This window comes from Silurus meridionalis, chromosome 8 (genome assembly GCF_014805685.1).
Source record: "Silurus meridionalis isolate SWU-2019-XX chromosome 8, ASM1480568v1, whole genome shotgun sequence".
Classification (NCBI taxonomy): domain Eukaryota; kingdom Metazoa; phylum Chordata; class Actinopteri; order Siluriformes; family Siluridae; genus Silurus; species Silurus meridionalis.
Genome location: NC_060891.1, coordinates 3,398,779 through 3,425,880, shown reverse-complemented (window position 1 = coordinate 3,425,880; position 27,102 = coordinate 3,398,779). Strand labels below are relative to the sequence as shown.

General features: G+C 37.8%; 3 protein-coding genes across 4 annotated transcripts; all 3 read left to right on the top strand.

The window, feature by feature from the left end:
* Window positions 1-211: 211 nt before the first annotated feature.
* Window positions 212-11,912, top strand: si:ch211-266g18.6. The gene is given in 16 exon segments (XM_046855506.1): window positions 212-461; window positions 1,854-1,999; window positions 2,545-2,617; window positions 3,323-3,368; window positions 3,454-3,487; window positions 3,636-5,825; window positions 6,291-6,361; window positions 7,399-7,506; window positions 7,716-7,888; window positions 8,662-8,758; window positions 8,888-9,049; window positions 9,144-9,222; window positions 9,451-9,556; window positions 10,592-10,614; window positions 10,617-10,796; window positions 11,459-11,912. Coding segments are annotated over 16 exon segments (3,756 nt in total). The 5' UTR covers window positions 212-333; the 3' UTR covers window positions 11,599-11,912.
* A 1,110-nt stretch (window positions 11,913-13,022) lies between these two features.
* LOC124390235 (ankyrin repeat and EF-hand domain-containing protein 1-like) lies at window positions 13,023-18,021 on the top strand. 2 transcript variants are annotated; one of them, XM_046856060.1, is made up of 10 exons: window positions 13,023-13,131; window positions 13,986-14,413; window positions 14,540-14,739; window positions 14,823-14,972; window positions 15,105-15,228; window positions 15,419-16,148; window positions 16,263-16,489; window positions 16,576-16,700; window positions 17,046-17,159; window positions 17,433-18,021. In XM_046856060.1, the coding sequence occupies exons 2-10, from the start codon at window positions 13,990-13,992 to the stop codon at window positions 17,583-17,585; spliced, it is 2,247 nt and encodes a 748-aa protein (XP_046712016.1). In that variant the 5' UTR covers window positions 13,023-13,131; window positions 13,986-13,989; the 3' UTR covers window positions 17,586-18,021. The 2 variants fall into 2 exon arrangements, with proteins under 2 accessions (XP_046712016.1, XP_046712015.1); XM_046856059.1 differs by having other exon boundaries at window positions 13,023-13,135.
* A 1,840-nt stretch (window positions 18,022-19,861) lies between these two features.
* On the top strand, window positions 19,862-22,481 carry gja1a (gap junction protein alpha 1a). The gene is made up of 2 exons (XM_046856613.1): window positions 19,862-20,154; window positions 20,380-22,481. The coding sequence occupies exon 2, from the start codon at window positions 20,489-20,491 to the stop codon at window positions 21,563-21,565; it is 1,077 nt and encodes a 358-aa protein (XP_046712569.1). The 5' UTR covers window positions 19,862-20,154; window positions 20,380-20,488; the 3' UTR covers window positions 21,566-22,481.
* Window positions 22,482-27,102: the final 4,621 nt, after the last annotated feature.

Sequence of the window (27,102 nt, the reverse complement as noted above, 5' to 3'; positions counted from 1 at the left end):
TTGTAATAGTAAATTTTGGTGTGTCAATGCTTATTCTCTATCTAATCTTTCTATTTCTTACTATTTTTTAACCTAGTATATAATTTCAAGTTTCACCCCCAACCCCCCCACTCAGATGCAGTTTACTTTCTGCACCACTGATATGATGTCAGAGGAGCAACGCAGCCCTTTGGTGTTATGTGACTGGAGAACTAGCAGGGGTGTGGCAAACATTCAGGAACACACACACATGCACACCAAACCACTTCTCCACAACACACTGAGACCTACTCTGAAAAGCAGCAGTACACTGCTCCCAGCAGTTTCGTGCTCCTTAACAAGACCCGTTCCAAGATGAAAGCGTCTCGAGATGCCACCATATTCATAGACCTGAGCTTTCTTTCTCCTGAGGAGGAAGCCGTTATCCAGAAAGTCCTGCTTAGAGATGAGGATCTGAAAAAGCTCGAGATGGGACGTGTAAGGTGAGTCAGGTGCAGGTTTCTGGACCAAGATTAAACAAAATAATATATATTTTTTTGTTCGTTCTGGGTTGCGATTGGATTTTCATTGTGAGGTTTTTAAGACTTGAGTTGTCAGTATGGGAATTTTCTATTACTAGATGTTGAGATTCATGTTACAACATGCATCATTAGGAATTTTACCTGCATGCCAAGTTCAAGTGCAAAATGAAGCAATGTGTAGTTTTTGCTTGTTTTATCTGATTTTGTAGACAGTAACATATTACACTATATTACTCCTTAAGTACATTTACAAAAAATATTATCAAATATATTATAATTAACATATGACCACTGCTCCCTGTAGTCCAAGAGTCTATACGTAATAAAAGTCTTAATTTTACATTTTAAACCAATTTTCCCTTTAAAAACATTCAGAACTTCAAATTTTAAGCTACAACCACTATGGCTAATCTACAGATCGTACCATGCATAGCTGTGCTCGAGGCTTGTAAACAAAGCATCTGTAATCATTCTCCAGAATTATGTAACCAGAAATGATCTTAAATATAGTAAACAGAAGACTTAAAAGTTAAGAAAATGAAATGTCTAAATGCTGGAGCTCTTTATCTTTTACACTATATTTCATTCAATGAAAATACACTGCAAAGACAAGAGTTTGTGGATATCAGAGAATAAGATACAGTATGTGTTTCTTTTTGAGAATCTCATTCCACTTTCAGTCCTGATTTACTTAAGAACCTTCACTCCTCTGGAAGATGTCCCACAATATTTTGGAGTGTGATTGTAGAGATTTGTATAAGATTAATGAAGCCACAAGGGTATTAGTAAAGTCAGGTACTGATATAAGTGAAGTGAGGTGGCCTGGGGTGCAGTCAGTGTTCACATTCATCCCAAAGGTGTTTATTAAAGATTGAGACCTTCCACTCCAAACCACATAAAGCATATCTTCATGAAAGCTGGCTTTGTGCACAGGCACACCGTCATCCTGAAACTGGTTTGGATCTCCTAGTTAAAGTGGAGGGAAAATGTTATTCTGCTGCATTCAAATACACCCAATACACTTGTATCTATAACGATGTGGTAAGTTTTGGGATGAATTACATATGGCTGTAGAAATGAGGTGTCCCAATACTTTTGTCCATGTAGTGCGTATAAGTGGGTATACATTCAACTTGTTTTCCTGAGCAAAGTAAAAACAAGGTACTGAAATTCCAAATGCTTGATTATATAAAATGCAATCACATATAACAGAATTTACTTTGTCACCTCCATGTTTTTCATTTTCTGGAATGAAATGTTAATACTGTAATATTTCTCTTAAACTTGTTTGTTTGTAAGCATAGTTACACTAAACACAGTTTAAATCCAGTTGTTTTTACTTGTTTACTTCAGGAAGCTGAAAGAGTGTGTTCCAGACCCGAAGCAGCTGAAGGAGTTATCAGGAGAATGGTTTGAGGATCTTAAGTCAAAGCGGCATGGCCGCCAGCCACACGTCTCGGCCGTAGTCCGCTCCTCCATGAGATGGAAGAAATCATCAGGTATCTGAGATTTAGAAAGATTAATGCTTAACCTGTAGCATTGGTACCGATACTGTTTTAACCCACAGCTCTTTCAAATTCTATGTTTCAGGCCTAAAATAAAATATTTTAACTATTTCAGCAAAAATACAAGTACAAAAAGGATCCACAATTATAATGTTACATTTTAATTATATACATAAAAAAATTAATATTTCTAAAATGTATGCTTTATTTTATTTACTATTTTTAGTTTTGCTTTATTAATTTTATTTGAACTTTTTTGACTTTTATTTACTTTAAAAAAAAAAACTTTAGTTTTATTAGATTTTACCTTAACGTCATTTGTATTACTAATTTATTTCCCTTTTTTAATAGTTTTATTTAGTTATTTAATAAAGTCACAATACCGAATATTGAATGTGTCATGTCAATCCAAAAACACACACACAGTAAATGTGAATTATGATCATCCTTATAACATTAATTTTGGAAACTACTGTAGCCCATTGGGTTATTTTGGTAAATAAATACATACAAAGAAAAGTTGCTGCTTGTGTTTACAGGCCAAAGACCAAACCCCTTCCTAAAGATTTTGCCTGAGGAGAAAGCTGGAGAAAAGAATGAGACTCACCCAGAGTAAGGCGATATATTAATATATTTTTTGACCTTGTAATCTGCCTAGTAAGACGGAGAAACATCGAAACGCACCACCCACTGTAAACACACAGGGTGTGTGCGGTATTAATCATTTACACTGAAACTCAACACAGGCCACTAGTTCTGTACACAGTAAATACACTATATGAAGAAAAGTATTGGGACACCAAACATTTTTTGTGATTCTTCTATAAATATATGGTTTAATTGGGTTGGAGTGGAAGATATCCCACTTCAGGGCTCTGATCCTTAACCCTATTGAACACCTTTGGTATGAATTGAATGAATTGTAACCCAGGCGTCCTCGCCTACATCAGAACCTGACTTTAATAATGCCCTTGTGGCTAAATGAGAAATTAAAAACAATTTCTACAGGCACACTACAAAATCTAGTGAAACATCTTCCCAGAAGAGTGGAGATTATTATAACAGTAAATGGGATCTAAATGTGGAATGGGATGTTAAAATTTGCACAACCCAACAAACTTTTGTCTATATATTGTGTAGTATGTGTATCTTCTGATTGATTGCTTAAGCATTAAACTAATTCTTCTTCTTCCTCTTATTATTATTACTTTCTATCGTCTCGTTACTTGCAATATCACCTCAGGTTGTCTTCGCTGTACAGTTGATTTTCAAAGAATCCTGTTGTCAAACACTAAAAATTATTTTTTTATTTAAAAGACATTTCACTGACCCCCGATTGATTCACCCAGCTCTCAGTGTACAGGTTTGTCACACTTCTTTCATTTTATTTGCTGTACAGTCTTAACATTTTCTTTTAGCTATTTTTTTTTCTCCTGCTACATGTGCAGCAAGACAACGAGGATGAAGCGATCGTTTTGGAAGGTGAGTTACAGCATCTAATCAGCTGTATATATTTATTGTACATAGTTGATGTCCATAGTTGTTTTCAACTGCTGTGGAATAAAAGGCACTGATTCTTTTAATTACGTCTTAATCTTTTTTTAATCATCATTTACTTCTGTTTATCAAGTTATCGAAGCAGGAAATCAATCAGGAGCAAAACTCCAAGACCCAAAACTTCTTGTTGAGTCCCCAAAACTAGAAAAGGAGTTGAAGACTAAAGAAATCAACAAAGAGATATTAGATCCTAGAAGATCAGCACTGAAAGAAGACTGGGGTGTGGAGACCAGACCAAAGCAGACAACAAAAGATTTCGAGATACGATCTTTCAGCGATGCCCAGGAAACTTCGAATTGGGAAATACGTCAACTTGATGAGTCCGATCAACCCCAATCAAATGTTGTCTTAATAAGCTCAAAACAAAGAACAGAAATAGGATTTAAAGATAAGCAGAATGACCCGAAACCTGGAGTGCTGATGAATTCTGGATTTGGATTTGAAGAAGCAATCCAGTCTCCGATACCAAAGAGAAAATTTGGGGAAATCAGAAACATCACCAACAAGCGAACAACTCCAACACAGACGGAAGAGTTGGTCATAGATGTGAATATAAAAAACAATCCAGATGTTCTTGAGGATCTAAAAACAAGTCCAGTTAGCAATGTAAATGCACCCGGGTATGTTCATGTGGATCCAAAGAGTTTGGAAACAGAAAAGAGAGGAAAGGAAAGAGTTGTTGAGGAAATCATAGTCTCTGACTTCAAACAGAAATCTACAGAGAAAATAATCGTTGATATAGATGTGGACAAGAATCCAGATTTTCTTAAAGGTCCAGTTCATAATGCATCAAAATCTGCCCAAATGGATCCAGTACAGAATGGAAAGGAAAGAGTTATGGAAGAATTCATAGTGAGTGACTCTAAACAAAAATCTCCAACAAGACTGAAGGAACTGATTGTTGATTTCGATGTGGAAAAGAATCCAGATATTCTTGTAGGCCCAGATTATAATGTGAACACACCAAATATTCTCAAATTGAACCAAAGTTTGGATCCAGAACAAAAAGGAAAGGAAAGAGATGTTGAGGAAATTATAGTCGCTGACTTTAAACAAAGATCTTCAAAAAGGACAGAGGAAATTAATGTGAAAAAGGATCCAGGTCTTCTTGTAGGCCCAGTTTATAATATAAATGCACCAAAATCTCCCAATTTGGATCCAGATCAGAAAGGAAAAGAACGAATTTGTGAGGAAATTGTAGTCGCTGACTTTAAACAAAGATCTCCCAAAAGATCGAATGAACAGATTGTTGATTTCAAAGTGGAAAAGAATCCAGATATCCTGAAAACTCCAGTTAATAATGTAAACACACCAAAAATTGTCAAATTGAACCAGAATTTGGATCCAAAACAGAAAGAAAAGGAAAGAGCTGTTAAGGAAATCATTGTCACTGACTTTAAACGAAGATCTCCAACATGGACAGAGGAAATGAATGTTGATATAGATGTGAAAAAGGATCCAGATCTTCTTGTAGGCCCAGTTTATAATATAAATGCACCAAAATCTGCCAATTTGGATCCAGATCAGAAAGGAAAAGTTTTTGGGGAAATTGTAGTTGCTGACTTTAAACGAAGATCTCCAACAAGGACAGAGGAAATAAATGTGGAAAAAGAGCGAGAGTTTCTTCAAGACCCAGTTTATACTATAAATGTACCAAAATCTACCAATTCGGATCCAATTCTGAAAGGAACAGAACAAGTTGTTGAAGAAATCATAGTCGCTGACTTTAAACGAAGATCTCCAACAACATCGAAAGAACTAATTGTTGATTCTGATGTGGGACAGAATCCAGATATTCTTGAAGTATCAGTTAAAAGTAGAAACCTAGAAAGACATGTAAATTGGGACCAAAATGGAAAGGAAAAAGCTATAGAAGAAATCCTAGTCGACAACTTTAAGGGAAGATCTCCAACCAGGACGGAGGAACTGATCATTGATGTCAATGTGGAAGCAAAACCGGACATCTTTGAGGATATTAAGAACGGACCTGCTCCAAAGTCTGAAGTGGAGTCTGAAAGTGCTAAAAAAGTGGTGGAAGAAATCGGAGAAGTGGAACCAGAAGGTAGTTCTAGAGACCAGGAGGAGGATGAAGGTGGGATCTCTGACAGCGAAATTCTGGCTAGCGTGTACGCACGTGCCACTAGGCCCAAAATGGGTGTGTCGAAGATCCAGTTCGCACGAGATCCAGTTCAAAAGACTGCAGACGTGATTCCGACTATAGTAATCGTGCCGTCTGAATCTGAGGAGCCGAGCGAAATGGAGCGTAAGTGCTTACTCGGGCATTATTTCAAAGGGGAATACAAAAATACAAATAATTTTTCTCAATTATTTATAAGTATTTTATTGCCATGATTGTTTATATGCACACAAATAACAACAAAAAATGCATTTTAAAATGTAAATAAAAATTAGATGATAAAATAACAGTGACCAAATTGCAAGTTGTCAATGTAGGCCAAAAGTATATGGGTCTCTCTATGTGTCCACATCTTTATTTTCTTTCTTTGTTGTTCACTGAAGTGTTGTATACTGTACCGCTCCCTTCTTATATCCTCGAGATCACATTTCCCACCTATGCACAAGGTCTTTAGAGTTAAATTTCTGTACACTTTCTAACAATCCAGTGCTCTTGGCACTGACACACCCAGGTGCATTACCTTAACCACCTTTTTTCTTATGCCGTACCTCTTTAAGCGAGTTAACGGTATACTCCGTTCGGCTTTCACAGGAGTGAAGAAGGAAACTCCTGGCCCTGAAGTGCTTGTCGAGGTCACAAAACATGTCACGGATACCTGGGAGGTTTGTTTTTATTTTATTTTTGCACCTAGTAATAAAACTTTGAATGGGAAATTGGGTTGCCTCAAGTTCAAGTTCTCTAATCGGTTCTCCTACAGTGTTCTCCATTCAATAAGTTTGAACATTCGACCACTTCATGTTCATGAGATATGAAGCTGAAGAGTATATCAAAGGCGAGGGAAATTAAATATACATACAGTAAAATGCATAAAATATGGTATAGACATATACACATGGTTCATAAGAGAGTTGAGAAACACATACTCTAACCTACAGTACTATTTCTGAAAATATACAGTACATGTCATATGGTATCAGGAATCTGGAATCCTTTTTCTGTACATGTCCATACCATCTCAATCTTGTCTCCAAAATGTCCATGTGCTGTCAAATAAACTCATTTTTAATCCTGTATATCGTCGTCACTCCCAATAAAAATCTCAACATCTTCAGCTCTGCTACCTCCAGCTCCACCTCCTGTCTTTTACTCAATGCCACTGTCTCTAAACCATACAACATCGCAGGTCTCACCACAGTCCTATAAACTTTCCCTTTTACTCTCACAGATACTCTTCTACCACATCACTCCTGCTATCACTCTTCTCCACCCACTCCACCCTGCCTGCACTCTTTTCTTCACTTCTCTAACACACTCTCCATCACTTTGCACTGTTGCACCTCAGGTACCTGAACTCGTCCACCTTCTCCACCTCTTCTTCCTGCAACCGCACCACTCCACTGCCCTCTATCTCATTCACACACATGTACTCTGTTTTACTCCTACTGGCTTTCATTCCACTTCTTTCCAGCGCATATCTCCACCTCCCAGGCTCTTCTCAACCTGTAGGTTTAGGAAATGAATCCATAGCGATCAAATTAGGGAATTTGGTACGATGTGTTAGAAGGGTGTAAGGAATAAAGTTGGAATTGAATTATAGGATGGAATCAATCAATTTCTAATACATAAACTGAGAAATAGAAAATATACAGGAATATATACTAGAGAAATTGTTTTTTTTGTAAATATAACCCCTATTCAGGATGAAAGTGTGGACTCGGATGGGGACAGCAGCTCAGTTTCCAGCCAGGATTCAGATATATCTGGAAAAAGGGGCCAGCTTTCTGCTAGTACCCTTTCAGTCACAGAGGTGAGACACTTCCAGACAAGTTCTTAAGTTCTGCTTTAATCATCAAGGATTGTAGGATTGTAAGGTTCAGTCCATAAATCCATTGAGCTGTAAGTGTAGTAGATAAGTGCTAGATTGCTTCTCCTTCAAACCAATGCATGTTTTCTACAGATGAAAGTGTGTACATTATTCAGTCATGTGTGTTAAGTATGATGTACTGGTTGTCTTAGCGCACTGCCAGTTTGCTCAGTGTCTACAGCGATGCTGGCGACTTCAGGAACGTGGCGGTGCGTGGATCGGTGGAGTTCGCGATCATGTACAGTCCACTCGGAGAGCTCGTCATTATGGTGGAGCAATGTCAGGATCTGGCCATCGCAAACCTGGGCAAACAACGCACAGACCCGTGAGTCCATCAAAAGCAACTCGACCGCATGATGGCAGTCGATCGCTGATTATGATAATTGGCTAATTTCTTGTAGACAATGTTTAGACCAGCAACAACTTTTATTTTATTTGGTTATTTATTCAAACTGTATACTAATTATCTCTGAACACAATCAGTATTAAGGTGTATCTAAATACAATCTAGTGCTGTTGGTAAATTGATTCAGTCTGAGATATTGGCTGCATTTCAGATTCTTAGGGGTCCACATAAACTTCAGTTCAAGAACTACATATTGAACTAGATCCAAATAATCTGCATATAGGTCTATTCTTATGAACTGCCCTGACTTAAAATGAGCTGTAAGTGTAGCAGATGAGTGCTAGATCAGCTTATTCTTTAAACCATGGCAATGTTTACTACAGGACAGTTAATCTACTTCACAAGTGTTAGCAGTATTTTGTTCATTAGACACTGAGTAATGAAACTGTGTGATAGAATAGCCCAAATCGCATACATGCATTATAATTTGTCCTCATCTTAGTATGTAGACTACATTGTTATATTGTGAAGTGGCACCCTATATATATGTAATAAAATAATGGGATTTGCTGTCAAGTGCTAATTCTGAAAGTCCATTTGAAAACCTTTCACGGTAAATACTGTAACTTTCCCTGCATATATACTGGTGCTACTAGTAATGCATTCTGAAGCAAAATACAATAATGGAAAGGAATTTGGAAAACTTGACACAGAAAAGGCTAAAACTCTGTTTGCTGTGGCATTTGTGTCAGATATGTGAAGACATACCTCTACCCAGACAAGAGGAGCAAAAGGAAAACTTCCATCAAGAAACGTACAGTCAATCCAGTCTATGTGGAATCTTTGAGGGTACATTCTTTTATACCTATGTTTTTCGACATATACATTACTTTTAAAACAATACATCGCTCTGGATTTTAAGACACATCCAAATATGCTGTCTGATTTTATTTTTTTTTTTTTGGATTCTGTACACAGTACAAAGTAAAACGTGAAGAATTGCATGGAAAAATTCTGAATTTGTCTGTATGGCACAATGACTCCCGAGGTAGAAATGCCTTTTTAGGGCAGGTTGAAATAATTCTGAAGGACTGGGACTGGAAACATGAAACACTTACATGGTACAACCTCCAACCAAAGGTATGTAGGTCTTTTTCGTTCAGATTGTTATTTTTAATCCTTCATCCAGATCACACTGTAACATTAATACCCATGAATATTTTCCTCATTCAAGAATGCAGATAATCAGGAATCGCAGGAATGCCGTGGCATTTTATTCATCTCATTGAAATACATATCTCCAGAAGCTACAGGTAGTTCAAAATGAAACAATTCTTGATATCTACAGTGTATTATTATGTTGCAAATTGCAAAATAAGAAAGTAAAAGCTCATTCAAAACATTCAACTCTTTTTTGTTTTGTTTGAAACGTTTACATTTTTCCCAAAAATATATTTTTTTAAACTTCCATTTAAAATCCTCTATGTTTGTAACTAAGTAGCTTGAAACCGTAATGGTATCGCTGCATGGCGTCTCTGTAGGTGGTTCCAGAGTCAGCCGGCCTACAGGAGAGATTCATATCTGGCTTCGTGAGGCGAAAAATCTACGTCGTCTGAAAGCCCAAGGAGTCGACTCCTTTGTGAAGTGGTAAGTAGAAAAAAAAAGATTTCCATCTATTGAACAGTCGTGATTTGGTGTTTGCTTTCAATGCGTCTTCCGTCACAGTAGATGACGGACAGAAACCGAGTATGGTGTTTGTTTAAAGGGCAAATGCAAACACTGACCTTAATCTGTGGCATAAAATCATTCATGTTCAGTCTGCTGGAAGTGACTGGAATCGGGATGAAGGAGATTGAGAGCGTATTTTTAAAGCTGAGCTGCAACCTTCTCTTGCCTGAAATATATAGAACAAAAAGTATGTTGAATCTTATGAGTATTTTGTGAACAATTTGGTCATGATATGTCATGTGAGTGACACTAGACGCATGAAACTAGGCATCCTGATTAACTTACTGCTCATACTGTTGCACATCTGCCTCCTTATACTTACAGGACCTTAGAGACCCCCATCATTGGTTATTGTCATTATGATTGGTAAAACAACAGCAAAATTTACATGATGGTATATGCTCTCTCATCTTTCTCACAGAATAGAAATGAATATATATTATTAATGTAGATATTATAAAAGAATTCAAATGAATTTCATGCCATTAGTGTTATCTAATAAAAAAAATGTATGTTGAATGTAAGTTCACAAGACTGAGCGACGATTTTGACAAGCGCTATTCCAATTTTCCTCAAGAATAATTTTAAAATACTAAAATGTCGAACGCCTTTCAATCCTCCCGATTTTTATAAAGCAAGAAAAGGATTCAGTGGAACAATTTATTGATATTGGCGATTAATAAGGTGGACAGGATGTGACAATTTGACTGTATGACGGAATATATTTTGGTGAAATTTTTAAAATTAATAAATTAAAAAACAAATTTTTTTTAAAGTGTAACAAAAGAGAGATCCAGTCTATTGCTATTTTAATATTAATGATGGCTTTCAGTAATACTGGTACTGGTGTCTGCATCAAAGATACTGATCTTGAAAGTACTCAGAAAAAAAAACAATGCTACCGCCTGTCCCCAGAGAGTAGGTCAGATTGTAAAACTAATTTGCGTTATTTAGCTACATGTTACCAGACACGAGTAAAAGAGTCGTCAGAAGACCCGTGTGGTGAAGAAAACTCAGGACCCTGTGTACAACCACACCATGGTGTATGATGGCTTCAGAGTGGGCGAAGTGAGTGAGGCCTGCTGTGAACTCACTGTGTGGGACAACAACAAACTGTCCAATCAGTTCCTAGGAGGAGTGCGTCTCAGCCTCGGCACAGGTGAACACGCACTCAGACTTCTTTACTGCTTTCTTGCCATGATTACTATTCTCCAGCAGCAGCTCTGATTTCATATAAACATCTACGCACTTATTTTAAAAGGTTAATGTAAAGATTTGAATAGCAATCAAAATGTTTATTTAGGGAATGAGTCTCCAGTGTTATCAGGGCTTCTTTAGAATCAGTCTTCTTCCTCTTCTTTTTCCTCTGGCTAAGGTGTCCATGATACCTCATGATGTCAGTTTCCTCTGTTGAATCCTACTACAGATTTTTTTTTTGGCAAAACTAATTTTAATAATAAACCTTAGAAAATATGTTAAAACAACTTTAAATACTACAGATAGTTTGCTCGTAATAGTCCAATCAATTCGGTCCACAAAGAAAGTGATTGTGGATATCAGCAATCCATTTGCGCGCACACATGAACTGAGGCTATGCAACAATTTTTGTGACAGTGCCACCTATTGGGCAAAGGTTAAAAAGACATGCTTGAGATACTTTTAAATGCATTTTAACACCCTGCTGCCAAACTGGTTATCTCAGCCTTTTCTCCTACAGTCGGAGAATTCCTGTGTCTGTGGTCTCAACATCGAGTGTTGAATCCTTTCACATCCTCAGAGCAATTTAGTTTTGGTCATTTTTGCTCTTTGCTTTTCCTCCAGGCTTGAGCTACGGAAAGAAAGTCGACTGGATGGATTCGGAGAGTGAGGAAGTGGAAATCTGGAAAAAAATGATGGCTAATCCGAACAGCTGGGTCGAGGGAGGGCTTCCGTTAAGGTCTTCAATGACACCCAGGCATTGAGAGTAATCCCAAAGACCAGCGACAACTCCGAGCAGTTTGATGATTACTTTCCAGAGCGTTAATAAGCTGTTGATTGCATAAGCTTTATAAATGGTCCGATTTCCAGAAGGATTTCTGGAGATTTCATGTAAAATGGATTCATATGATACTGGATTTGTAAATATTTGCTAATTGCTGCAACTGTTTCCAACACAGCGACTATTGGATCTGATTTTATAGGAGGAATTCTAAATGAAATATACTTTTTTAGAGATTTTCTGCTTCGCTCACTGAAATGTTCTTGAATGTAGTCACAAATAAATCGGTGAAAGGTGGGACTGTGTCCAGCTGAATGATTTCCAAGCACCATGTTGATCATTAATCATGTGTGAGAGAGTGCACCAGCCTGCTTTCAGGAACACAACCCACAATTTATTTGTAGTGCTTTCAGTTTATCAGATTCTTTTCTGAATGAACAGTTGCTAAGCGACTGAAATTATTCTATTCTATAAAATGGCCATTAAACTAGTTTAACTGCGTACAGGAGATCACTCTGATTACCAGTCACCAGTTATACACTGCTTGGCCCAAAAAAAGTCACCACCTGGACTGAAATAATGGAATAGGCTAAGAGCCTTCCATTGGATAATTACTGCAGTGATCACTATCGTTCAGCAGGCAATACGTTTTTTAACCCCAACTAATGCAGTGCTTCTCATTGAGTGCAGAGCTTCTCATTTCCTAAACAATCTTGTCAGAAGATGTACCCTACGGTCATGTAAAAGAATACAGTTGCTCAAGCTACTCAAATTGAGCTAAGAACAGACCAATGTAGTATTAAAATGATTTCACACATGGATTGGCCAGTTTAGTTCAGACCTGAACCCTCCCTGATGATCTCTGGAATGTGCTGGAGAAGAATTTACACAGATCTGTCTCTCCCATCATTAGCACAAGATCATGGCAAAAAACAACAACTCTGGATGGAAATAAATGTTGTCACATTGATTAAGCAATGGGCGTCCGGGGAGGGATGGGGGGGGTCCTCGGACTTGCCCTGATTGTGTGTGTGTGTGTGTGTGTGTGTGTGTGTGTGTGTGTGTGCATAATGAAAATAGAACAATAATGCAGAATCGGTTGGTCATCTTTTTCCTTCTTTTTTCTTCCTTCCTTCCTTTTTTTACATTTATTATTATTAGTTTTTTCCCAATAAATAAAACACCATGCAGGCTGTGGAAGTCAATAATGCAAAAAGAAAATAAGAGAAAAATGACCACTTCCGCCTGTGCCATTTTCACGCACTTGTTTCGGTGGGTCTCAAATGATGCGGGGGATCCCCGGTGCGTGGGGGCTCCCGACACGCTGACTAGACGCTTACGTCATAAAGAGGTAAATAGAGCCTATAAATAGAGGCGCGCGCTGGAGAACGTAACAGAGCGCTGCGCTCTTCCAGGGTGTTAAGTTCCTTTGTATTCTTAAAAACCAACAGCATCAGCAGGACCAGTAATAATACTCGCATGGAGTTGTAGTGGTTGTATGAAAGCATAAATAGTAGTATGTATGTAATAGTTTTATTACTTAAAGCCAGGACTTGTGACTTTTTACTAATTTTTAGCGTAGTGTGTGTTAATAAAAAAGTGTAATAAACATTCTCCCATATTAATATTAAGACAATATGTGAGCTTCAGACTCGACATGTGCTTGTAATGCGCATGCGCGCCACACCGCCATAGGCTCCCTTAAGTTTTTTTTTAAAACTGTTTATTAGAAAATAAAACAATTCCTATTATTAGATAAATTACAGTGTTTACTATTATACTCTGGGCTAATTGATAACACGTTTAGCATTATAGCATACACGAGTCTCACCCCTACTGTTACATATGTGTACACTCAAACATAAAGGTTGAATATTTTGGAAACAGAAGAACAGTTTAATTAATTAAAATTGATAAAGAAAATGACCTTTAATATAATATTTGTTGCTGTTAGGCAACAAATATTATATTAAAGGTACCTTTACTACTACACCTGACCAGGTATTGTGTATATCTGTGTATATCCTTTTTTTGTTTAGCCCATGATGACATTTTTCATTTGTGAAAATGCAAAAAAAGATAAAGAATTTCATAAAAACAAAGGGAGGATTTTAAAAATAAAAATAAAATTAAAAAAAGTCTATTGTCGTGATTTAGTCTGAATTCGCACTATATATTTGTCATTAAAACTTAAACTAAAAGCAACAATAACTACATGATAAACTATTTCACCTTTAACTATTTAATAAAACTAAGATTGCAACTAAATCCAAAAAAATTATATATTAACACACTGCTGCCATTTTACCTGCTGCATCACTTTAATCTGCGTATCAGGAGTTAATTTCATGTTCTGTTTTCTTTATGCAGAAACATGTCTCGTAAACTAATGCCGCATATGGACAAATCAACGCGATTGCTGCTTTCTGCAAAGACGATGTTTCCAAGGGACAGCACCATGGCACAATGTGAACTAGAGGCCAAGCAGGTGTACAAACTGCTGCAGGAGGTACACTGGCAGAATAAAGAGAAGGTGGTGCATCTGTTGTGTCATGGTGTTCCGGGTCTGATCAACCTCACCGAGCCGAAAGATGGGATCAGTGCCTTGCACGTGGCTGCGTTGAACAATTATCTGGAGATGGCTCATCTTCTCCTGTCTCTAAAAGCTCACCCTGACATCCAGAACAAAAAGGGACAGAGTTCAATCATGATGGCTGCAGAACTGGGTCATGTCGAAATGGTGGAGCTTTTGGCAAGTAATGAAGCCAGCATGACCTTGGTAGACAATGAGGGCAAAGGTGCGCTTGGGATTTTTGCATTTATGTTATGTAATAATACTAATAATGTAATAAGAATAATATGTATTATTTGCATGTAGTTTGAACGTTATTAATTCCCTTCTTTGTGACTGTTGTTCCGTGCAGGTATACTGTTTTACTGCATCAGCCCTACAAAAATGCACGAGCAGATCCAGGAAATGATTATGAAGGGCAAAGTAAATGCCAACAACATCTCATTCACTGGGAGATCCGCATTCATGTTCGCCTGTGAACATGCGGAAGACTGTGAAAACCTCTGCCTCCAGCTCTTAGAGAAAGGAGCCAATCCCAACAGAGCTGATCTGGTTTGTCTTAACCTCCTCGCCCATTTAACCAAAGGATTGCGCTCAACTTTTAATATAATACTGATAATATGCGTGTTTTCCAGGTGACCGGGTGCACCGCTCTGATGGCAGCAACCAGATCAGGATCTGTCCCGGTGATGAGAGCAATCCTACAGAGAGGAGGAAACCCGAATGCGGTAGACAAACAACAACTGTCTGCCGCCCACATTGCAGCAGCCAAAGGATTTATTGAGGTAACAGAGGGTTTTTGTAAACGAGGGAAATATTTAGTACAACAGCATTACTGCGCTTACTATTATTATTATTATTATTATTATTATTATTATTACATCAGGTACATTCTAGTGTTAATATTACTATTTTAGGCCCTGATGCTGTTGTCAGCGTACTCGGCTGATTTTAACTGGACGTCGTCGCTTGGGGACACGCCATTGCATAAAGCTGCAGCTGAAGGCCACGAACAGTGCTGCAGGTTTTTGTTTCAGAGAGGTGTGTTACAGTTCGTTATATTATCAACTAAATTTCTGGAAATATTATTTTCAAAATTGATAAATTTGAAAGACGTAGCCACAGCATAGTCCTTTCCAAAATGATCTACAAATTAAAGTCTGGGTTCTAAGTGTTTCACATCGGCCTTTATATCAATGTATTTTTATTATCGTATGTCTTCTATTATCAGGATGCAATGTGATGAGGAAGAACTACCTGAACCTGCTTCCGAGTCAAGTGGCTAAACTCAACCGGTGCAAAGCTGCTATGAAAGAACTGTCAGACGCAGAGAAAGCCCTAAAATCAGTAAACTTCATACCGTTCATCAATCAGGCCCGACTACACGATTGGTCTTTTGAAAATGAAGCAGTGCTCAGGCTGGCCTTCAAATCTGTGGAACGGGCAGACTCTGTAATGTTAGCCGAGACGTTTGTGTCTGTCCTGAAGGATCATCACGCCCCTATCGATGACGACAGCCTTCAAACTGTCGTGGATGCTGTTGCCCAGAAAGTCTGGCGCGAAATCAATGTCGACAACTTCTTCTTGGGGCATGGTTTCCTGCCAAAACAATTCCAGCTCTCATCCTTCAACTATTCATCGATCAGAGGCACGAAGGGTATGGCGAAAGTTACTGAGAAAGTTGCAGAGAAAGTTACTGATATGATATTACCAAAGAAATTGGATTCCCATACATGTCCTGCTATGCATGAATATATTCTGGACCCATCTTCCTTCTTTGAGCCGAAGGACATTTATATCAGCGTCAGCGATTGTGTAAAAATGAACGACTTTGCGTCTCTGCACTTAGCATTCAGCCAGAATATCCCTGTGGACGTTAGAGATTGTTTTTACAAAACGCCTCTCATGGTTGCCTGTATCTGCGGGAACCAGCAGATGGTTTGCTTCCTCATCTCACATGGGTAAGGAGAACCACGGAATGGGATGGAATCATATCAGTGCTCTTACTACACTACAGTAGTGCTCTGTATGCAGCCACTTTTTAGTGTTGAACATAATAAAATCTGTGTTGCCAGGGCGAACGTGAATTGTTACGATCAGCTGAAGTGGACTAGCCTACATCACGCTTGCTTTGGCGGATACACCAATATTGTTAAACGGCTCCTCGACCACGGTGCTGTTGTAAACGCCATGACTACCAACAACGTGACACCGCTAATGAGGGCCATCGAAAGTTGCAACCCCAGCTGTGTGGATCTTCTCATCAAGTCCGGCGCAAACGTCATGGCCACAAACAAGCGCGGTACTTACTCAATTATCAGTATAGATCAGTTAAATGGAACCTGAATTGTATTTTTGACTAGCCTGTGCGTGTGTGTGTGTGTGTAGGACAAGATTGCATGATGCTTGCCCGGAGGTACGGAAATCCACAAATCCAATCTCTGATTAAAAATGCATTAGAAGAAGTACAGAAAGCGAAACCCAAAGCGAAAGCAGCACGTCCTGCAAAGAAGGTAATACTGACGGGCGAAAACAGATTCTCATGTTACACTATAATACACTGGACTATACTATACCACATTCTAGCACCCCATACTACACTATGCCATCACAAAGTATGTAAAATATCGGTTTAATTAGCAATTTAGCAAGAAATACTTTTCAACCCTTTAGAGTGTGTATATTGGTGGTATTTGGTTCACTAGTGCTAGTTTGGAAGATCTATAGTGTGAGAGCGTACTATTTCAGCATATACTTTAGTCTAGAAAGCCGGGCACGGCCTAGTGTTTCACATAGCAGTATAAGGCTTTGGTAAATAAGCTATGTGTTTTTTTTGGGTGTGTGTTTGTTTTTTGCAGAAGGATACGACTAAAAGTAAAAGAATGCCGGAGGAGTGTAAACAAGCTATAAATGTAAATGTCGCTTTAAACCCTGACGCTAGAAACTACTGCATTACCACCCCCTCTCAAACAGTGAGTAATTACTTCCTTATTTATTTACCCCACTCTATAATGTAAAAAAATACTATAGACCTCAAAAGTGTGTTCTAAAAGATGTTTTTATGACAGATTATGCATTCTGGGTCCAAGCAGGATAAACATTTGGATAGTACACAGTGAAGTGTATAGTGTAAGAGTGTAGTGTGTGATTTGTGTAGGTGTTTGTGAGATATATGTTAGTCCGCAAGACACACATTAACAAATGAAATCTATGAATTTCTAATGTATGAAATGTGTGTATTGTAGGTCTGGGGGGAGAGGGTTGTAGCAACCGCTAAACTAAAGCAGAGGATGTCAGAGAGGAAGGTCCGTTTTGCAGAGGACATGATGAAAATCTCAAATAATAATGACAATGGAAGAGTAAGACGCAGACACCAGTGTTTCCCGGAGCATCCATAACGTTGGAATGACTTCAAGGAAACACAGGCTTTCAGGCTCTTCAAAGACTCAGACTGCATCTGCAAGGAAGAAATGAGCTCTTCAGTTTTAAGAAGTTGGTCTCTTCCAGTTGTACCAGCAGTCTTGTTTTGAACACACTTCAGGAAACCCAGTCCCCAGTAAATAGTGCACCCACCCAGTCTGTATAATAAAGTTCACACATTCAACGTGTGCAACAATAAGACTACCTTCTGAATGCGACAAATTCATTAAGTCAGGCGGGTTCAGAATTCATTTACAGAATGAAATTAAACAGAATATACCTTTTTTAGAATATTCCAGACATCGTTCAATATTTAAATCCCTGCCGCCAAAATCATGGAAAGTGAAACTTAAATCTGTCACACAGTGGCTGGATTTAATTATCCATGGTAATAAAAATGTATTACAACTTTTTTATGTTTTTGTCATGTTATTAGACAAATATTGATTCTGAACTGCTCCAGATGATGTAGGTGCACAGTTGCGGTTGTAGTGTAGAAGTTTGAAACTTGATTTAGTAAAATGGTATTCACCATCCATATGCAAAATGCCTCTCTCGCTGTAATGCCACACGTTGCTATATTGCGTAATATTCAATATAATTCAATAATATTCAATATCATTTTTTAGAATTCATATTCTATAAATTCTTTTGAATATTATTGAATTATATCGAATATTTCGGTTGAATATTCAATATGAAGCAAAAAAAAAGATTTTATTTTATTAATTAGATTATTTAAAGAAGAAACACATTTCTGTGTTATAAAAGAAACAGTACACTTCAGGACATGTTGTCGAGGTAAAACAAGACAAAAGGTTTAATTTTCGAAAGTATGACGTAATTCAATTATGCAATCAAACAGAAACTCTGAAAGCGCTCCCCCTTGTGGACAATTTTTAGGAAACGTCCCTAGAGCAATTTAACTGTTGGACAGTGTTATTCTTTACTTTCCATCAGGCCAAAGTTATGGAAAGTTTTTAAAATAAATACTGGATAAAAAAATCAAACAGTCCATTTAAAATAGTACTGAACTTTATTACAAAAATAAATTATAATAAAAACAGTTTACTTTGCATTTACAGCATTTGGCAGAAGCCTTTATCCAGAGCAACTTACATTTATTTCATGCATACTACTGAGCAGTTGGGGGCCTTGCTCAGGGGCCCAGGAGTGGCATCTTGGTGTGGCTGGGATTTGAACTCATGACCAATGGATTCAAAGCCCAATGTCCAATGTAGAAACTATTTCTAATACAACTTCTACTGAATCTGATCATATATAACAAAGAATTCTGCTAAATAAAATCTACTTTTTTGAGATTTTCTGCTTCCTCATGAAAATGTTCTTAAAGGTACTCACTAATAAATCAGTGTAAGTGTTACTGTGTGCAGCTGAATGATTTCTGAGCACCATGTTAATTATTAATCGTGTGTGTGTGTGTGTGTGTGTGTGTGTGTGTGTGTGTGTGTGTGTGTAAGAGTGCACTAGCCTGCTTTCACAAACCCAACCCAGATTTAATGTGTAGTGCTTCAATTCTTTATCAGATTTCTTTTTTTATTAACTGTTGCTAAGCAACTGAAATGACTGATTCTATAAAACGACTTTAAACTATTTTACTTGCATCACTTTTATGTGATTAAACAGTCCTGAACTGTATTTTACTTTTCTTTGTGTTTGAATTTTTATTTATGAATTGTGTTTTTGATTCATGTTTTTAGTTTCCTTTTTTCAGTTTTTAGTTAGATTTTTTTTCTATTTTCCTCTTTAATCATGACCTTTATTTAAAATGATATTTTCTTTATATTTTTATTAATATTTGTTTTGTATATAAATATTTTTATGCATATATATATATATATATATATATATATATAGTTTTATTTGTTTTCTTTGATACTTTATTGTCAAATTTTGTGCTTAATGACTATTTTCTTATTTTTTTTTATTTTGACTTTATATTTATTTATTTATTTTTATATATTTCTTTTTTATATTATTTTTGAAATTCTATTTTTTATTTTTTTTATATTTGTTTTCTTTCCTGTATTTGATGTCCTTTTTTTACATTGCTTTTATGCCCTTGTTTTTTTTTATTATAAAATTCTATTACTTTCTTTCTTCTTTCCCTTCTTTTTTTTTCCAAGTTCTTCTTTTATGCTTTCCTTTTCCACTTTCCTTTTTTGTGTTTTTGTTGTGTCTTGCTTCTATCCTCCAGATGGTGCTCCATTCTCCAAAAACCTTCTCTAAAAAAAAAAAAAAATGTAAAAACTCTGGCAGTCTGAACACATGTACAACTACTTCATTTGGTTAACATAGAGTTGGAGTGTGTATGTGTGTGTGTAAGAGTGTGTGTGTGTCAGATGACCACAAACTTTTTCCATTGCGCCTCAAATCTTCCGAATAGATGGAAAGTGCCACATTTAGGCCTGCAGTCCATCAAAAACCTTCGACTTACACACTTTCCTTCATTCTTATCCCTTGAGCTCTGTTTTTATCATGATTTGAAGACCTTTTTGTTTCTCCTGACACAGAAAGAACCCTCAGGTAAGAGGAGAAAACTTTAGCGACACCAGAGCTTTTTCTTGAAGACAGATGAGTATGATTTGGTTCTGTGTTTTGTGTTTGGTGTATTTTTTTTTATCGAATGTGGTGTTTCATTGAGGCTGAAACTGTCTACTCGATTTTTGTAGAAACATAAGAAGATGGCTTGAGTCATTTTGTTAGCATTTGTTTGTCTTATTTTTAAAAGAGAACTTTAATATTTGACAGGACTAAAAAGAAGAAAGGAAAAATACCAAACATTAAAAAAACCCAATTGTTTAATTGATGAGGTGGTGCTGATTTTGGACCAGACGTCTGACGCCCTTGTTTTGGAACCATGGGTGACTGGAGCACCTTGGCGAAGCTGCTGGATAAGGTGCAGGTCTACTCGACGGCCGGAGGTAAACTCTGGCTCTCCGTCCTCTTCATCTTCCGCATCCTAGTGCTGGGGACGGCAGTGGAGTCGGCGTGGGGTGACGAGCAGTCGGCGTTTGAGTGCAACACGCAGCAGCCTGGCTGCGAAAATGTCTGCTACGACAAATCCTTTCCCATCTCGCACGTGCGCCTGTGGGTCCTGCAGATCATCTTCGTCTCGGTCCCGACGCTTCTTTACCTCGGCCACGTGCTCTTCCTCATGCACAAGGATGAGAAGCTGAAGGTGAAGGAGGAGAGGCTGAGGAAAGCCGAAAGGGAAGGAAGCAACGTCCATGCCCGCCTGCACAAAATCCAAGCCAAGAAGTTCAAGTACGGCTTGGAGGAACCCGGAAAAATCAAAATGCGTGGCGCCCTCTTTTATACCTACGTCATAAGCGTGGTGCTGAAATCCGTCTTCGAGGTGGCGTTCTTGCTCATCCAGTGGTACCTCTTCGGATTCCGTCTGGCCGCCGTGTACACGTGTGAGAGGTCCCCTTGCCCGCATAAAGTTGACTGCTTCCTGTCTCGTCCGACGGAGAAAACCGTCTTCATATTGTTCATGCTAGTGGTGTCGTTAATCTCGCTGGCTCTGAACGTCTTTGAGTTTTTCTACGCCATCTTCAAGAGGATGAAGGATCACTTCAGAGAGACAGAGAAGCTCCTGGACATGGAGAACTCCATCAGGCCATGCCCTAGAGAAGACCTTTCCAGCTACGGGTACCACTGCTCGGCTCCTGCGTCGAACCTCGGCTACAATTTGGACACGGCCGACAAATCCAACTCTTCGGACAACTTTGATAAGCAGGCCAACGAGCAGAACTGGACCAACTACAGCACGGAGCAGAATCAGCTCAACCAGAGGGATTATTGCCTGGCGCAGACGTTTGTCTATCCGCAAAAAATGACTCTGGGTAAAGACCTCTTACTTCTTAAACAGCTTGACCCTCGACCCCAGAGTCGGTCAAGCAGTCGTGCTCGGCCTGATGACCTGGACATCTAGGAGTTAAAAATTTTAGTCTCTGAATATACAAATACTCAAAATGTCCATGTTTCTTTGCGATGTGTTCCAAATACTGTGAGCAACTCGGTCCTCGATCTCGCTACAGGGACAAGGAGTTACCGCTTTTACAAGATATTCGCATCTTAAAGTATCCAATTCAAAAGAAATCAATTTGGACAGTTTCATGCAAATGTACTATATTTTTTTCCATGTAAGTACTTTTTTTTTTTGATATTGCCTCTGTATTATCTGCATTATCATCCTAGGCTTTAGTTCTTATATACAACACCTGTGATTTATACAATCTATGAAGAACCTTAAATGCTACATTTTCTTAAGTTAAGTATAAACCAAATGAAAGCCATTTAAAATGACTTTTTTTTTGGTATAAAGTCAGTAAAATGTTTCATTTTTGACCTCCACTTTAAAATTTTTGCTTTTCTACTTAAAAAGTTTTATTTTATTCAAAATTATTTAATACTGGAACATGCTGGATAATTTTACTGGAACCTAAGAGCAACAGCACCACCAAAGGTCATACGATGTATTTGCAGAAGAGTAAGAATTATTGTTAGGGGGAAGGAAGGCATAGAGCTGATTTCTTTCTAGCCCAGAATGTAGCATTATAGATTTGATCTTCATTATCATTTCATTACTGTAATACTTCGGTACTCGGCGGTATTTCGTTCCCGGAACATGTGACAAGTATTTTATTTAATGCAGTTCTGTACTATATAAGGAATAAAGAAAATGCATAAAGGTTCTTAAAAATTGCTAATTTAAATTGGCAAATTGTACAATGATTTTTTGACAGGCATAACAAGCAATCCTGTAATCAGGTACTGTATATAAAATAGCATTTAACTTCACTTTAAAGTGGTTTCGAAGGTTCACACTTTTTCTTTTGTTCCCTCAAAGAAACTACTATAGGTACTATGTAAATAGTAAATGCAATACTTAAATAGCTTTTTTTGCATTTCTGTACTTTAATGAAGTATTTCAATTTGGGAAGACTTTTACTTTAACTTCACTACATTTCAAAGTCAAATATTTAGCTTTTTACCAACTACAATTTGCAAAATTATAAAAACGTAACTGGTCAAGTACATAATATTCGATTTAAAGTACAAATTCAATGACAAAATTGTAGGTTTGGAGGATTTTTGAATCTGTAATGCTTTTAGAAACACTTAATGATACCATATCTACATATACATGTACCTATGTATATGTATAATTCCGTATTTTCGGCTTGGAGAACAGTATAGGGAATAAGCTCAAAGACTAGAACAGTCAGGTGTCCCAATACTTTTGCACGTAACGCCATGGTTTTGCGTGTGTGTGATGTGTGCAAATGTTTGTGTGCATGTGTGTGTTGTAAATACTTAAATACAGTTACATTTAAACTTTGTTAAGTCTGAAATGTACCTACTATTAGACACAAAGAATCTTTCATAAAGCTATTTTTATTTTTTTCCACTAAAGGAAGGCAGCCAGCTTTTCTTCTTCTGAAGCCAGTGTATAAAAAAACATCCACTGACCCTCACCGACTTTCTCTGCTGCAGTTCACTGCCAGTGGTGTTTAACGTGAGGATCATGGGACTGTTTCGCCATGGTTCAGGGTGCTTGTCTAGTGTGAACAATTTTTAATCGACAAAAGTGTCTCTTGTGAATCCAATATCCAAATCTGAAATGAAAAGGTCAAAGAAGTTTTCCCAGTGCTCAGAGTTTCATATTTATTCGTACAGCTAAATGGAAACATGTGTTTAACAAAACCCTGTCGACCACATGGGGCTTGTTTTAAAGAGGGGGGATAAGCATTTGAACTATGCGTTTAGATTTCAGTCAGTAGTACGTGAAAAATACGTTCTAGCAAAATCTCTGTCAACAAATTGCCTCAAGTACTTATGTGACATGAAGGAACCCACACAATTGTATTGGAAGTGTTTGGATGCTGTAAAATTAATTCCGTTCACAAGAAGACCCCAAACCTGTTCCAGCATGAATGTATTATATATGGAAAATTGTATTTGTGGAAATTTGATTATAAGATTGGTATGTGCTTTTTAAAAATACAATTCCACATTTAGTCCCCATTATAAGAACCTCCTCTCCTTTGGGAAGATGTTCCTCTAAATTGTGCTTGTGAAGATTTGTGCTTATTCAGCCACAAGGGTAGGACCTGATGTGGGTGAGGTGAGGAGGCCTGGGGTGTAGTCAGCATTCCAATCAATCCTAACAGTGTTTAATAGGGTTGAGGTCAAAGCTCTGTAGAAAGAGATCTTCCACTCCAAACCCACGTAAAGTATATCTTCATGGACCTGGCTTTGTGCACAAGGGCATTGCAATGCTTTAACACGTTTTCATTTCCTTTGCTTCCATGGTTTCCATGTTGGAACAGGTTTGGGAAATGTAATGCTATGAATTGCAAAGACATCCTATACAATCATGTCCATCTACATTGTGGTAAAAGTTGGGAAAGAACCACAAATGGCTGGAAAATTCAGATCTCCCAAAACTTTATACGTACAATATTCACGCCCACACTTTTTTTTTTGCCTTTCTTTTGATTTCTTTAAAAAGAAAAGAGCATGCCTTAAGAAATCTCTTATGACTTATGTACAGTTATTTCTGTTTGGGTTTCTTAATGATGCTTATTATTAAACAGAGTTTGCAGGACCTTCGGTCTTCTAATCTCCTTTGGGACTGCGTGGATGTTTAGCTAAATTTTGGGGAAAAGTCTCAGCTGCACCAAACTTGCTGAATGGCGAGTATAAAAAAAAGGGAAAAAATTGCTAAGGAAAGACTTGTGTTTTCATGTAATGTTGCATTTGGACTCGGAGTTCAGAGAGACTTTCTTCCGCTCCCTTTATTCTTCATGAACACAACATTTAGGATTTATAAATACTTAAGAAAGAGCTCGAATTAGATCTGGGCAGATTGCCAAAGCTGATAGATCAACATTTCTTTTATAAGCCGTGCAGCAGTATTTCATTTAACTAAACAGAATTTTTTATAGAATCAAACGCAATTGATTTTAATGTCTAGCAACAGTCAATATTAATTTTGTGATCTCAAAATTGTAAGAAAATCTGTTAAAATAACCATTCACTACAAGTCCAAATAGTGAGTTCAGTACTTTCGAGTGATGTAGAGGATATGACCTTAGTGAACAAGTGGGTATGACTGTGTGGAACACCTGAATAAAGCCTGCATGGAGTGGGTGGCGATCCCTTTTATGCCACCTGGTATGACCAATCCAATACAAGAATCTACCCAATGCCATACCTTCCAGCTAATTTTAAGACTCCTGAGGATGGACAGATGATGCTTGTGTTAAAGGTTTGGCTGATCTAGTGCAATCAACCTTTAGTAAAACCTATAAGAGTAGAAGGTGTGGGTTATGCTGCCTTAAAGTCTGAATCTTGAGGTCATTCTAGAAAACAAATATACAACTCGTTGTACAGGGCAAGCTATAACATTTTAGAAAGAACAGATAGTCAAACAAGTTGGTAGTAACTGATGCCTGGTGTTTTGAATGTGGTTACTCTGGTCTGAACCCTGGTTCAAGTCTAGATTTTATGCAGTCCTCATGGTGGAAGTGATGAAGGAGAGGAGGTCTTGCCAGAACTTGGTTTTATCTGGATCAATGTTAGGGTAAAATCCAGTGGTAACATGGTAGGAGTTTTGGACAAGAGAAAATCCAGGATCTTGTAGAGAAGGTTGGAAAGATTTTGTTAATCCTGGAAAAAGCTGGTGGCAAAGTCATCACGAGATGTCGAGATGAATAGGTTGAAGTTTATCAAGTGTTGACGTATAAAAATCTAATTGTGTGGATCAGATGTTGTGATGTTTCCTGAGCAGAACCTGTACAAAAGAAAAGAGCATTAAAAGAGGAGATCGGCATCGTTTTTTTTTCTATCTTTCCCCCAACTTTCTTTCAGCTGCTCTTAATTCTCTCTGATTGCTGCGTAGCACATGCAGAAAGGGTTTACAACCTTGCAGTTTACCATGTTTGGTGTGTTCAGAGGAAACATGGCATAAACCCAGAGAGAAATTATGGGCTTAAAACATTTACAACTAAATAGAAATCATGAATGCAGCCGCCTGTTTACCTGCATTTAACAGTTTGTCATGCGTTCTTGTATATAATGCCTGGGATTAGACAGCGTGAGGCGTTGCTCTGCAATTTCATTCGCATTGTTGATCAATTGATCGATATTAAATGTCAGTCCTCTTATCTGATACAACCAGTCATCATGAGGAACCATTATACAGGTTTAATGGTTTAAAGTGAAAAGTATTTCCTTTTGCAAAGCTAAGCCCAAAAGTCACACACATGCAGGATTGTTCCGTTTCCAAACTGTAACATTGCTGTTCAATCGTAGCCGGTCTTTTTGTCTTTTCCTTTTTGGCAGCGTGTAAATCACAGCCAGCCGGACATGCCATTCTAACTAGAAGCCTAATTGGAAACAGCACAGTCTGCTCCTGCGTGAGCATGCTTACACTTAGCACCGAACAAGCGCTTAAATATGGCGGATTGGACTGTGTCAAACTCGGCTAAATGACCCATATGTAATCCTGGTTGCTTTAATGTGTCTATAAATAGCTAGTTACAGTGTGGGCCCTGAATGAATTTGGATGTATATGTGGAAGGTAAAATAAACATCGATAGGCCAACATGTCATTTAGCTTTTGTAGTGTAACTGATTCCTAAACGTTTTATTCTTTTTTTTCCCTCAGTTTTTCTCTCAACACTGACAAAAGCATACTCTGCTGCCTTCGTGGCTTTTGGTTCTTGGAACAACTCATTCTCAGCGTTTAGAGAAATTCCTCGAAAGGTTCAAAGCATGGAGGGACGTCAGCGACGTGGATTATAGCGTCGTTAAAGTGAACTCGGTATTACCCTTGACTTTTAATACTTCTGGTTCACTTTTTAAAGGTGCAATAACCTTGTTTTAAACTATACGCACAAATAGCTTGGGTAATATTCGAACGTGAGAAAATAAATAGTGTCTCATGTGGCTGAGAAAATGTGTTTGGTCTGAATTAGCCTGTTTGTCTATTTTTACATGCGCCTTGTGTCAGTCTGGTGAATCTGGTAATGGTCCATATTAGGGATGAAACGATTCCTCAAGTAACGAGTAAATCGAATACAAAAAATCATCGAGGCCAATTATTATTTTAGTCTATTTAATTACACACGGAGCATTGTGTTTCCTCACGGACCCTTATTACTGATGCACCACCCACAAAACTCTCTGGATAAGTAAACACTGACGCTGCAGCATGGAAAATTGAGGAAATGGAAGAAAACGGCGAGGAGCGAAAAGAAGATGCATATAGAAGCCGGTTTTCGGCACATTTAATAAAAGTTTGCCTAATTACGATTTTTCTCTCGCAATTCTGACTTTTTTCTCGCAGTTCTGACTTATTTTCGGCCAATCAGGCAGCGTCACCCCCTCTGTGGTGGCAGAAAGTTTTACACATTGGAAATGAAATAGTCTACAATCAATAGATTCACGTAGTATCAAACT

What these genes read in the sequence shown, in the direction of transcription:
- LOC124390235 (XM_046856060.1), top strand. Translation starts at nt 13,990, where the DNA reads ATGTCTCGTAAACTAATGCCGCATATGGACAAATCAACGCGATTGCTG. An exon ending in CAGCCAAAGGATTTATTGAG is followed by an intron (nt 14,973 to 15,104) that starts GTAACAGAGGGT and finishes TTACTATTTTAG; the next exon opens with GCCCTGATGCTGTTGTCAGC. An exon ending in CATGGCCACAAACAAGCGCG is followed by an intron (nt 16,490 to 16,575) that starts GTACTTACTCAA and finishes GTGTGTGTGTAG; the next exon opens with GACAAGATTGCATGATGCTT.
- gja1a (XM_046856613.1), top strand. Translation starts at nt 20,489, where the DNA reads ATGGGTGACTGGAGCACCTTGGCGAAGCTGCTGGATAAGGTGCAGGTC.